Source organism: Octodon degus, unplaced genomic scaffold (assembly GCF_000260255.1).
Source record: "Octodon degus isolate 3935 unplaced genomic scaffold, OctDeg1.0 scaffold00041, whole genome shotgun sequence".
Classification (NCBI taxonomy): Eukaryota; Metazoa; Chordata; class Mammalia; order Rodentia; family Octodontidae; genus Octodon; species Octodon degus.
In genome coordinates this window covers 12585183-12597854 of record NW_004524617.1, presented here as the reverse complement: position 1 = coordinate 12597854, position 12672 = coordinate 12585183, and the positions used below count along the sequence as shown (strand labels likewise).

The following is a 12672-nucleotide window of genomic DNA, read 5'->3' as shown; positions in this document are numbered from 1 at the left end:
ACATGAAAAAGATAAGATTGAAGTGAATTATAAGTGCCCCTTGGCAGATGAAAACATTAATAGTTATTTTATTAAAAAGAAAAAAGGTTTCACAATTACCCATTTCTAAAAAGGTGAGTGATTAGGGATCTTAGGTCTTGTTGTCCTGTCCCCCAGCCCCAACCTATTAGCATAGCTGGTAGAGAAGAGGGCTTTGTTGTTAGAGAAGCAATTTTCTGTCTGTTTTTGTTATTTTATTTTCCAAATATACTTACAGGATAAATTTACCTGTCATCTTCTCTCAGGTTTACAAATAGAAAAAGAGATACTTCTAAAGTTTTTGCTGCTTTAAGAGATATGTTGAGCATCCCTATTCTGAAATTCTCTAAAATCTGAAACCTTTTTAAGTGCTGACGTGGGCCACAAATGGATATTTTCACATCTGACTCTGTGTGATGAGTCCCAGTCCCAGTGCAGGCAGGCACACTAAAAATGCTGTTCGCACAAGGTGTGTGTGTGTGTGTGTGTGTGTGTGTGTGTGTGTGTGAAGTGATGAGTTTCATGTTTAGACTTGGGTCTTATCCCCGTCTCATATGTATGAAGTACCTGAAATCCCAAATACATCTATTCCCAGGAGTTTTAGATGAAGGATATTCTACTTGAGCTTATTACATTAAGTTAAAATTCATATGCAGGGCTATCATCAAGGCTTTAAAAGCAATTCAGTTGAAGTTGTAGGAGTATTGCCCACTAGGAATTTTATTTCTGTCAAGTTTTAGGGAATTGATTGTCTGCAAGGCAATACAAATCCTGTTTACTTATTATTTATTTGTTTACTTTTAAAGAGGAAAAACAAAAATACCAAGAATAAAGGAACAAAGCAAAATACAGCAATACAATTGGTGCAGAATTTCAAAACAAGAATAGAAAATTCGCAGTGGTTATATTACATGTTATCAAATGTGTTGCTCTACCTATTATTTTAAAATGCTCAGAAATTTTGCATTTGTTTTAGGGAGAGGCCTGTTGTGATGAAGGGCAACTTTTAGTTGTCTGCCATTTATACAATAATTATCTTTAAGTTGGATTTGTAGTAGCCTTTAAAACTTTACTATGGAAAGTGCATATATATATATATATATACACACACACACACATATATATATATATGTATATATATACATACACACACTGAATACATATATATATACACACATATATATATATATATACATATATATATACACACACACATACATACACTAACGTATATGCTAATCTTGTTCCTCTTTCCCACCTCCCTGATTACTGGGAAGTAAATAGTATTATTTTACCTACACCCTATGCTTTTATAAAACACGAAGTTTCCACTTTTTGACATAACCTCAGTATTATAAAACCTACAACTCCTTCATTACATCACCTACCCAGTAAACATTTGTATTTTCTTGATCACACTATGAATGCATTCTTTTGTGGTACTGAGAATTGAACCCAGGACCTTCGTTTTGAGCTACAGTTCAAGCCCTTTTTAATTTTGATTGATTTATTTTTATTTTGAGACCAGATCATGCTAAGTTGCCTGGGTTGGGCTCAAACTGGCAATCCTCTGCCTTGGTCTTCCAAAGCATTGAGATTGTAGGTTTGTACCATCATGCCTGGCCTATGAATGCACTTAAATAAAGCCCCTTGTTTGGGGAATCCAGAGTGTGTATATATGACAGTTAATGTACCTTTTTTTCATTTCATTTTTTAAATTCGCTCCTTTTTTGTTAAATATATTGGTTTTCCTTGTCTTGTGGAATTTTTCTCTTTCTGGAATTTGCTAATTACATCCTAGTGGTGTCTTTAAACATGTTCCTCTGCCCCCTGTATTTTTTGTAAATTGTTAGTTAAATATAAAAATGGAGCATATTTAATTTCTATTTTCAATTTTACATTTTGCTAATGCTACTTCTTCGATGATGTTACGTACCTCATTGAGGAGGTAGATGATATCCTGTCATGATTCAGGGCATTTTGAAACAAGCTTGAAGGTATACCATAAAAATTTTTTTGTGCTCATTTTTATTTTTTATTTATTATTATTTTTAAAATGCATTTAGTACAAGGTCTCATTACACAGATTGGACTCATAAGGTTCCTCTTGTTTTCAGTCTCACAAGTGCTAGGATTACAAACACGCCACCTGCTCAGTCTCAATCACCACCTCAGTGCACCCTGGGGATGGGGCCGGCACAGCACACTGGGGATCAAACCCCCGACCCCTGCGTCTGCCTAAGCAGGCACTTTAATCTGCTGAGCTATCTGCCCTGCCCTCACTTTTCTTTAAGTATACATTTTCTTATGGTGTAACATGCATGCAGAAACATGCACAAATCCCAACTTTCTTACTTACACTTCTCATTGCTGAGACAAAATACCTGACAGCCAAAGTTCAAGGAGGAAAGATTTATTTGGCTCACAATTTATAGAGGTTTCAGTCCATATAGATGGCTGACTCCAAGGCAGAGTGGCATGGCAGAGAAATAGTTTATGGCAGCTAGGAGATCGCGAACCCAGCAAGGGCCAGGCCTTTCTGCTCCTGTTATCTTATCCAGACTACTTAGGGTGGGTAGTGCTCACACCCTTAATATCCTGTCATGATTCAAGGCATTTTGAAACAAGCGTGAAGGTATATCATAAAAAAATTTTAGGGGCTGGTGAAATGGCTCAGTGGTCTAAAGCCCCTACTTAGAACAAGCTTGGCAAAGCACAGGGACCACGGTTCAATCCCCCAGCACCACATGCCAGCCAGCCCCGCCCCCAGGTGGGCTGAGCTGGCCACACACACACACACACACACACACACACACAAATAAATTTTAAAAAATTTTAGTGCTCACTTTTCTAAGTATAGTGAGTGCCCTGGATCCTCACATTGCATCATGAATCAATCCCAGGTTTAGACACTCTAGATCCAGCCTTCTCTGAAAAAGCCTCACCTCTGACCTCATGAGGCTCTGGGACATCTAAACACAAACCATAACACCAACTGAATGGCTTGATGAATTTTCACAGCATAGACATGCACCAGTGTAGTCAGAACTAAACTCAAGAAACAATGTACTGTTACATCCTCCGAAGCCTCCTTGTTGCAGTTTGTGACTAGTTGTCCCCCCAAAGCCTCATGCAGTTATGGGGCAGACTACTAGAGTTTGTGATCAATTCATGATCCAGTGCTGGGATTATGGGTGTGAGTGCTGCTGGGATTATGGGTGTAAATGCTACTGGGATAACGGGTGAGTGCTATACCCAGCCTGGGGCAGATAGCCTGAATGCACATAAGGGAGACAGGCTTACTCTCTGTAGCCATTGTTGCTGTTACACTTCCCCTTTGCTCTTGCTGTTTTGCTATTTTCTGCTAACATGCACTGCTGCCCTCTGTCACATGCCGCTCTGCCTTGGAGCCAGATTAGTATTGACTGAAATCTCCACTAACTGTGAGCTAAATAAACCTTTCCTTCCCCAATTGTGGATTTTGGGTATTTTGTCCCAGCAATGAGAGAAGAGTAACTGAGACATCCCTCATGTCTCTTAGAAGCCAACTCTACACCATCCCCCAGAAAATTGCTTCTGCCATCAGAGTTGAGTTTTTCTTATTTTTGAGCATCTTGTGTATTGTCTCCTTTTCTTAGTCTGGCTACTTTTGCTCACTGTTATTTTTGTAAGGTACATCCTTGTAGTTGTACTTCATTTCTACAGTATTTCATTGCATTAATGTTACCCTACTGCTTGAATATCCACTTATGGGTTGTTTCCACATGTTTGCTGCTTTGAGGATCCTTGTACATATCTTCTGTTGAACATGGACATATATCTCTTTGGGTGTATACCTCAGAATAGAACTGCTAGGCCATAGGATGTTTCACTTCAATAGATGCTGCCTTTTCCAAAGTGGGTCTACTAATCTATACTCTTTACTAGCAGTGTATAATTACTCCATGTTCTTACCAGCACTTGGTATTTTCTGTGTTTTGCATTTTATATATTAGCATAATACTGTGATTTTCATTCACATTTCTAGATGGCTGAAGTTGAGCACTTTTTCCCATGCTGTTGGGTTGCCTTTTTCTTACTGATTTTTTTTTTCAGGCAAAAGCACAACTTTATTTTCACTTCTAAAAAAAACACAATTGAACAAGAACAAAGGAGACTGTGCAGTTCAACTTTTTTATTTTAATAAAATCAGAATATGCACAGCACATGCAGTGCTAGCATCTAAACTAATACAATAAGCAATTACTAAAGCTACAGTGACTTGAGGTTCAATCTCTACACTCAGCAAGTTTAACTCCATTCTTATGTGATTTTTGAAACTTTAACTGAAAATATTGCTTGCTGATAAAACTTGCTCAAATGCTATTGCTGAATGTACAAGTCACTGATTATGCCAATACAACAAAGATAACCACATGTTTGAGGATTGCCATGTGCCAGACATTCACTGAAAAAAAATACACACAACTAAACAAAACTCACACAACAAACATCTGAGAATCTGGACACTTCAGTGTTTTGAAGCGTTTCATTAATATCTTAAGACAAGTGTATCAAAACCTTGGCATGTTTTAATTTCAAGGTGCCAATTTTGTTTTTACTAACATCAGAAAGTTATGGCTACGCTGCCAATGCTGGGTCTGCTTAATTTGACTTAAGAGTTTAATATGACTTAACATTAAAAGCTCACACTACCCTGAAATATATAATTTCACGCATACGGTGACATTCAACATTCAAGTGCCAGTGTTTTTGTACTGTCTTTTGGTCAAGTTTCTTTAAACTTTCAAAGAATCACTTTTAGGCTTACAAAAATAAATATTTGTCAAAATGTTCAATAAATATTACATAAAACTAGAAGCAAAAAGTATCTAGAAATCTGTTGAGGTTTAGGCCCTTGTACATTTTGCCCATAACTTTTTCTTACTGATTTACAGGCATGGTTTACATAATTTCAAGATGAGTTCTTTGGAAATATATACTGTAAACATCTCCAGGTTAATGTGCTTTTGTTTTCAAATATGATTTACATAATTTATCATGGAATGTTAAACTCTTAAAAGGATCAATCAGTTTATCAGGACAGTCTCAAAATATTTACATCATCCTAGAATGTACCTTAGGTCCCTTCCCACTCACTACTCCTTCGCAGAGCAACGGTTCATCTGATTGCTATCACCGTAGGTTAGTTTTGCCTGTTCTATAATTTTATTTTATTATTTTTTTGTTCTATAATTTTATATGAATGGTTTCCTATAGCATATGCTTTTTACTTTCAATTTCTTTCACTTAATATTTTGGAAATCTATCTTGTTGCTTGTATCAGTACTCATTATTTTTCATTGCTGAGTAGTAGTTTGTAGTAGATTATATCATTTCTTCTGTTCTATTGGTAAACAGCTGAATTGTTTCCACTTTTGACTATTATGAATAAAACTATGAATGATATATCCTTCATGTTTTAAAAATTCACTGAGTATTTTTTAACTATACCATGTTTTCATTATATATTGTCTTTTATGAAGTCCAGATATTTGAGAGCCTAGATTCATTCATGCAAAAGAGCAATTATTTATTTCTTAACAGAAGTTTTTATGAGAAAAATTTCACAGTAAGATTCCATTAAAAAGCCAGGTGTGGTGGCACATACCTGTAATTCCAGAACTCTGGGAAGCTGAGGCAGGAGGATTTGTAAGTTTGAGTTCAGCCTGGGTTTAATGAGATCCCATCTCAACATAAAAGTAGACTGTGGTGGTAGCTCAATGTGAAGATTTTGGGTTTTACTTCAGTACTATAAAGAAGGAAAATAGAAGGGGATGTAGGGAGAAAGAAAGATTGATTCTTTTAATCAAATGTACCAGTGGCTTAAATGATTACAACTGCTTGGGAATACCAGTTACTTGCTTTACTCACTTGGTATTCCATTTATGTAAATTTTCTCTTTCTCACTTGCATGGACATATGTAACTAAAAATGGCATTACTATAGTCACTTGCAGATGTATTAATAGGGGCCTTGTCTTTTGGAGGAAGGAAAATATTTGATCAAATACATCAGCCCCTCAAATAGGCATATGCTCTGAATTATGAACTGTTTACTCTTTGGAAATAGGAACAGGCAAACCTTCTAAAATCAGACATAGATGGTTAGAAAGTGTAATGGTAGAGAAATAATTTTGTGCCAGATGTCACAACAGGGATGTGTGTGATAAGAGTGTGGTTATCTTAAGTAAAAACAGTGCTGCTAAACTCATCCACCCCAAAGCCTGTGATGTTACTTCTATAAATACTTCTTGAAACATGAGAGCTTTGATCCTGTTGCCAAAATAATGCGAGATCCTAGAAATTTTCTAATTATAAATGACAGTATTTTAATTTCATTCCACTACCTCTTCTGTCCTTCCCATCCTAGCACAAGTGATTTGATCACTACAAGTCACAGGATTGCATTAAAGCATACATCATCTCTGCTTATTTGTGGGGGGGAAGCCACAGCTGCTCTTCCTCCAGATAACTGTTTTTTCAAAGCCCAGGCAGGTTACTCCTTTTATTCTGTGCCTGACCAAATAATTCAAATCGTCTATCAAATGTAGTCTAGTAGAAGTGGAAGTTTCTTTTCTCAAATGGGGCATAAAGTTTTTTTTTCTTCTTTAAGCCAGTTGCTCAGAGAAAGCTCCCAGTAGAAGAGGTAAGGAATTTGGAATGCGGTTTCACATTTTTTGTTCCAAGGCTAATACAGTTATACGCTGTATGGTGAGCAGTTTAATATTAATTATACATTGTGTGTGCATGTAGGGAAAATGTGAAGATGAAGAGTTCGCTTTAATGTCATTTCTGACAGAAGTATTTACTTGTAGAGTGACAATAATTACTAAAGGAGCTTGATGTAGCTACTCTGTTTTGCACACTTTAAAATTCAAAATCTCTACCTCTAGGTGGCAGCACTAGATACTTTTTCCTGTTCTGCTTCACTCCAGGCTTAATGAGTTGTGATATAAGCAGTAAAACTTTTAAGTCTGCTGAAACTTTGAAATAGGCTGCTCTTACCAATTTCATTAGGATTAGGAAAAAATAATTTATGCTTTGAAGAAGTCTAGGGTTTGTTTAAGCCTGGATTTTCATCTTTTCAAACAGGATTCAGTCAGCATTGGTACATTTTTCTTAACATGGCATTATATTTAAAAAAATAATAATGTAGCCTTCTTTGATTTGCCTGTTGAATTATAATTGTCTTTTCAGAAAAATCACATTTTAATAATATTTTCATATTCAAGTAATTTGTACAAGGATCATATTTTAAGGTCATTACAGTTTCTTTTCCCTTTACATTTTAAAAATTCAACATTGAACCAGGACCAAGAGTGCTGCAGTGGAAGCCTCTTCATCTGAAAAAATTCCCCTTGAGGATAAATCTGAAGTTATTAGCTAGGCCATTTGGCCTTGTTACTGTCATGGGAAGATAAAAGCCATTTGTGAAAATGGACATAGAGAATAGATACGTGTTTGATAAGATCTGGTATTTCTCCACAAGTTTCAGCCAGTTTGGAGGCATTTTTCTGTGCTAGGGAGGTAGGCTGGGCCGAGACCACTTTTGGCTTAGGCCACAGGCAGGCCGCCCTGGGCCAGTACAGGCAGTTTCATGTGCTCGCTCGGGTGCACTGAGCAGGCCATGGCTGGTGGGGAAGGGCAGGGTGGCTCCTGTTGGTTCGTTTGCATGGGCCAGTCAATTTTGTGTATGAACAAACCATCATTGTTTTGTTTCTGGATTTTTGGACTGTGAAGGAAGCTTGCCTTTTAGGAAAACCTTGCTTTTACTTTTTTCCTTACTTTTTTATTAGTGTTGGCATGGAAAATTGATTAATATCATACAGTTAGAGAAAAGGTAAAGCTGTTTTGTCATTATTGCAGAAAGGAAGACATTATGTGAATACACTAGAATTCACAACTAGTTTAATGAGTTAGCAACAGTTATCTCTTAAGAAATGGCCTCATTCATGGGCATGGTCTCATTCAGTTTCTCTGCCCTTACATTTCATTCTGAGGGTATGCATTTCCACCTATTTTGCTAATTTGTTGTTTTTTTCTAGGGGATAAATAACTTATAAAATGTAGAGGACTCCTGGGGCCAAGTGACACATTTTGTATCACTGGTGAACAATTTCTCAAATTATTCTGAATATGTATTCTTTGTTTTTATTACATTCTACCACTATAGGAAATACTTTAAATTTCTACAAAGAGGAATTTTGCTCTTAGGTACTATGAGCATGTGTTTCATATGTTTTTCTAAATGTATAATCTGGAGTGATTTCAGTCTGGATTAAATTATATTTATTCTCAATTTTATTTTTCACCCAAGTGACATAACTGAATTTTTCCCCGTCATATCACAAGCAGTACTGAGCTAGGTTTGTCCTTTTTTGTCACATATAAACTTTATAACTGTATGGTCAGTGATGATACCTCTATTTTATAAGTGAGAAAACTGAGACTCCACATCTATCACCTTATTTTTTGTTTGAAATCTTTTCACTGTTTGAAAATTGGCCCTTATGTATTTATGATTATTAGATATCATTTGATAACTGACCAAAAGGGATTTAGGATTTTATCAGTAGGTTAGGAATGCATCTGTTAGATTATCTACCTAACTGGCTGTTGACAGATTTAAAACAATCTTACGTATTTTGACATTTGTTAACTTTCTCCTCAGTTAACTATACTATTTATATTTATACTAAAAAATTTTGATAGCTTCCCTTAGATTTCCAAAAACCTACAACTTTAGGGATTGCTATGATAGTTTTAAGAAAATAATGCAAGATAATTCTTTCAGTATAAATTCACATAGTAATTTTGATAAATATGTTGTGAGAAGGGGAACATTAGTTGGCCTGAAATTCTCTTTTCTTTCAATAGTGTGTAAAATCAAGATTGCATAAACTATGCATTGATTGATTTCTAATGGTTCAATTAAAATATGGAAGGTATGCTTGGTTTCAGGACCTTCAGGATTGTTTGAGCCTACAGAATCTGTAGATTCATTGTTTTTGCACATATTTTAAATTTCTGAATTCCAAACACCAAAAAAAGTTGCATTTTGTCTCAGATGCTGCTACTGAATTTTAACCACTGAATTAGATTGCAACCTACATGCTGTTAACTATTGAGCCAAGATGAAATCGACCACTGCATTGAAATCAGGGTTAGCAGTTGTGTCTGCACTTGAAGGAGTTGTAATAGCAGTGAACCTGTTTTCTTTAATGGAATTTTTATTGTGTTTTCAGTGTAATGGTGATACTAAGAGTGTTTCTTAATAAGAGTGCACATTTCATTGAGGCTTTTCATTGTAACTTAAAGAAAATCATAAAAACAGAAGAGTAGTTGCTTCTGAACCCCAATGATCAGTGGCCTATTTCTGTATTGCATTGTTGCAATTACTTGTTTGATTTATAAAGTAATCACTTGTAAAAAGATAAGTCCCTTGTCCATATTTTAAGTTTAAATGGTTGTATATGTATATGAACTTAATCATTCTCTTGTGAGTTTTTTTTTCTTTGAGGTATGTTTTGGATATATATTCATTTGAATTTGTTCTTTGTTTTCCATTACTAGGACTTGACCCCGCCCAGTTTAGAGTTCATCATTATCATAAAGATGAAGAGAATGATGCTCTACTTGGTGGCCCAGCACAGCTCACTGATGAAGAGAAATACAAAGACTGTGAAAAATTCAAATGTCCATGTCCTGCATGTGGAACCGAGAATATTTATGATAGTGTCTTTGATGGCTCGGTCAGCTATTTCTTTTTTTGTTTTCTTTGATTTTGTAGGTGAATTTGTATAAACTGCCCTACTTTAGTACCTTGCTTGATAGGGCATATAAAAGGGAAAACACCCACCTAAATGTTGCTTTTGTATCCTTAAAGAATATGAATTCTGCCCTTGCAATTTATTTTATTTCTGCCTTAATGTTTAATTGAATATGCCTAAATATTTTTGCCTTCCTAGAGTGCTTGACCTTGGTTTTAAAATGGAATCACTTAAAAATTCTAATTATCTTAAAGTATTTTTATTGTAATTCCTTAATTAGTAACCTGTATTTCTCCACTCCCAACTCTGATTCATTAAAACTTAGAGCAGTATTTTCCTTTATCTTAAATCAAATTAATGGGAACTAAGTGTTTTGGGGAAGTTTTTGTTTATCTTTACACATCCCACTTACCTCTTTTTTGACAAGGGTACTTTTCTTATCTTTTCTTCTGTCTTTGCCTATCAGACATTTAAAAAGTCACAGGGAGACGTTCCTCTCAAGAAGTACTGCCAAAAAATGTATCACTGACCTTGGATCAGAACTTGACATTTGGCCAGTTTACTTGATTCCACTCGCATTGTATATGTGCTAGCCATTGGCAAATGAGTAGGCAGCAGAGCCGTAAAACCTTGAAACCAAAAGAAAAGACATCCTTTATCTAAATTAAAAGTAATTATTTTAAGTTAATTTGGACAAACAGCAGATGTTTTGCATTTTTTTAAATCAAAACAAAGCAGTCTTTGGAAGCAAGTGCAAGGAAGAGGCAGACACAGATCAGCAATACTTGCTAAATCCTTGAGTTTTGCTTCATTACAGCTGTAAATAAGATAGTTAATTGCATGGAGGCTTGACGACTTGCAGATGGGCTAACTGTGGAAGAGCCGATGTCAAGCTCTAAAATCTCTTCCACCTGGAATTGCTTAGCGTGGCGGGTAGGGTTATATACCAGATTGGAGCAGGAAACCAAGATGTTTAAAGTATCCAAAAGGAAAACAAATGCTTCAGAAACCCCAACAGTTTTCCTATACATTTGCTTTGCCTTTGTTTGAAACAAAGAACAACATAACAGAACACGTTCTCCAACTACTAATAGTTTTACTCTTTTATATTTTGACTCCTCCTGCCTCTCCCCCGCTGTACATTTCATTTTTTGGAAAAATGCGGAAATTTTTTAGATTTGCAAGTCTAACAATAAGTGTTACTGCTTTTGTGGCACAGAACTTTAAGTTTTAGCTTTTATTCTTAGATTGAGTTGGCATGATGAAAACAAAGTATCATAAGAGCTCTTATATCTTCAAGTTTAGAATGAATAAGTACAAATTTAAAATTTTGATCAGTCTTTTAAGGATGTTTATTTCGAGTAATGTGATTTTATGGGTACTTTCAGAGGGGAAATTATTTTATCCATAGAGTCTATCATATTTTGAGTGCAAAAATAGTGATTTTAGAGTTTTCCCTTTGACTTTGTGACCCATTATGATTATGGTAAAAAGGGAAGGTATATGTGACTAAAGGGGTCTTTGTGAGAAAAACAGTTGAAGTAGTTTAAAATTCATCAATAAAATAAATTAGGAATATTGTGCACCAGGAAGCATGTAGATTTTTAGCACAAACACCTTTTTATAACTCTGCAGTAACCATTTTTTGTCTGACTTCTGTAGGGAACTGATATGGAACCCAGCTTGTATCGTTGCAGTAATATTGATTGCAAGGCTTCACCTCTGACTTTTGTAGCACAGCTGAGCAACAGATTGATCATGGACATTAGAAGATGCATTAAAAAGTACTATGATGTAAGTATTTGTAATGATGTTTTCCTTACCTACACAGCTTATTAAGGTTTAGTGCTTATTTTGTTGGTTTTTTAAAAAACTATAAAATTTTGAAAAGACTTTGGAGAGAATTCTTGGTGAAAATTATTAAAAAGGGCTGGGGAGATAGCTCAGTGGAATAAGCACTTGCCTGGCAAGATCAAGGACCTGAGTTCAATCCCTGGTTCCGCAAAAAAAAAAAAAAAAAAAGAAAATTATTTAAGAAAATATGGCAAATTTGTAATTTTGGCCTGTTTGTATACAAATGATTTGGTTTTCTCATGGTCGTAACATCTCTCATTAGTGACCAATATTTTAAATAATGAAATTTTGATTGTTAGAAAAAATAACAAAATCAGGAAATTTTTTGTTTATTGTTACCTAAATTAAGTAGTCACAGAAAAAGAAAAATACTGGTATTGCCTTTCTTAGGCAAGTAAAACTGTAAAATCAAGAGTGGTGATTTTAATGAACTACCAAATACTTAATATTTTATGTTTATGTGGCAGTCTAAACTACTTCCTAGCCAAGTTTTCTGAGGATATCAAAATAAACTCCTTTTAATGTAAGTGCAATTTGTCTGAGGTTTTAAAGATAATGTCTAATTTTCATTAATGTATAGTAAAAGTCCCAGAACAGTGAGTGACTGGTCTTAGCTTTTATTGAAAGTGTTTAATTTGTTTTGAACACATTTCATATGAATTTTAACTCTTCCAAAATTAAAAGGACCCCACATTTCCCATTTTGTTTTTTCTTAGTGTTGCATTACATTATTTGTCATCTGAACAAATACTGTTTCCCCACATGACTGCCGGCCCCACCTCTGGGGTGCAATGGCACACACCTGAAATCCCAGCACTGGGGAGGCTGAAAACAGGAGGATCACCATGAGTCTGATCTGCGTAGTGAGACCCTGTACAGAATACACAAATTAAAAAAAAATTTGTTATTTATAAGTTCATTGTATCTTCTTTAAAGAAGCTACATCGACAAGATATTGCCAAAAAATGTTCAAGTTCTAGTAAGACTCA

At 35.3% G+C, this 12672-nt stretch overlaps 1 protein-coding gene across 2 annotated transcripts in view; it reads left to right on the top strand.

The window, feature by feature from the left end:
• Pola1 (DNA polymerase alpha 1, catalytic subunit) overlaps positions 1-12672 on the top strand; it is a 345612-nt gene that overhangs the window by 166716 nt on the left and 166224 nt on the right. For both annotated transcript variants that reach the window (XM_023715420.1, XM_023715421.1), the window contains exons 33-34: positions 9633-9811; positions 11492-11623. In XM_023715420.1, coding sequence (XP_023571188.1) covers positions 9633-9811; positions 11492-11623 — 311 coding nt within the window. The remainder of the gene's footprint in view (positions 1-9632; positions 9812-11491; positions 11624-12672) is intronic.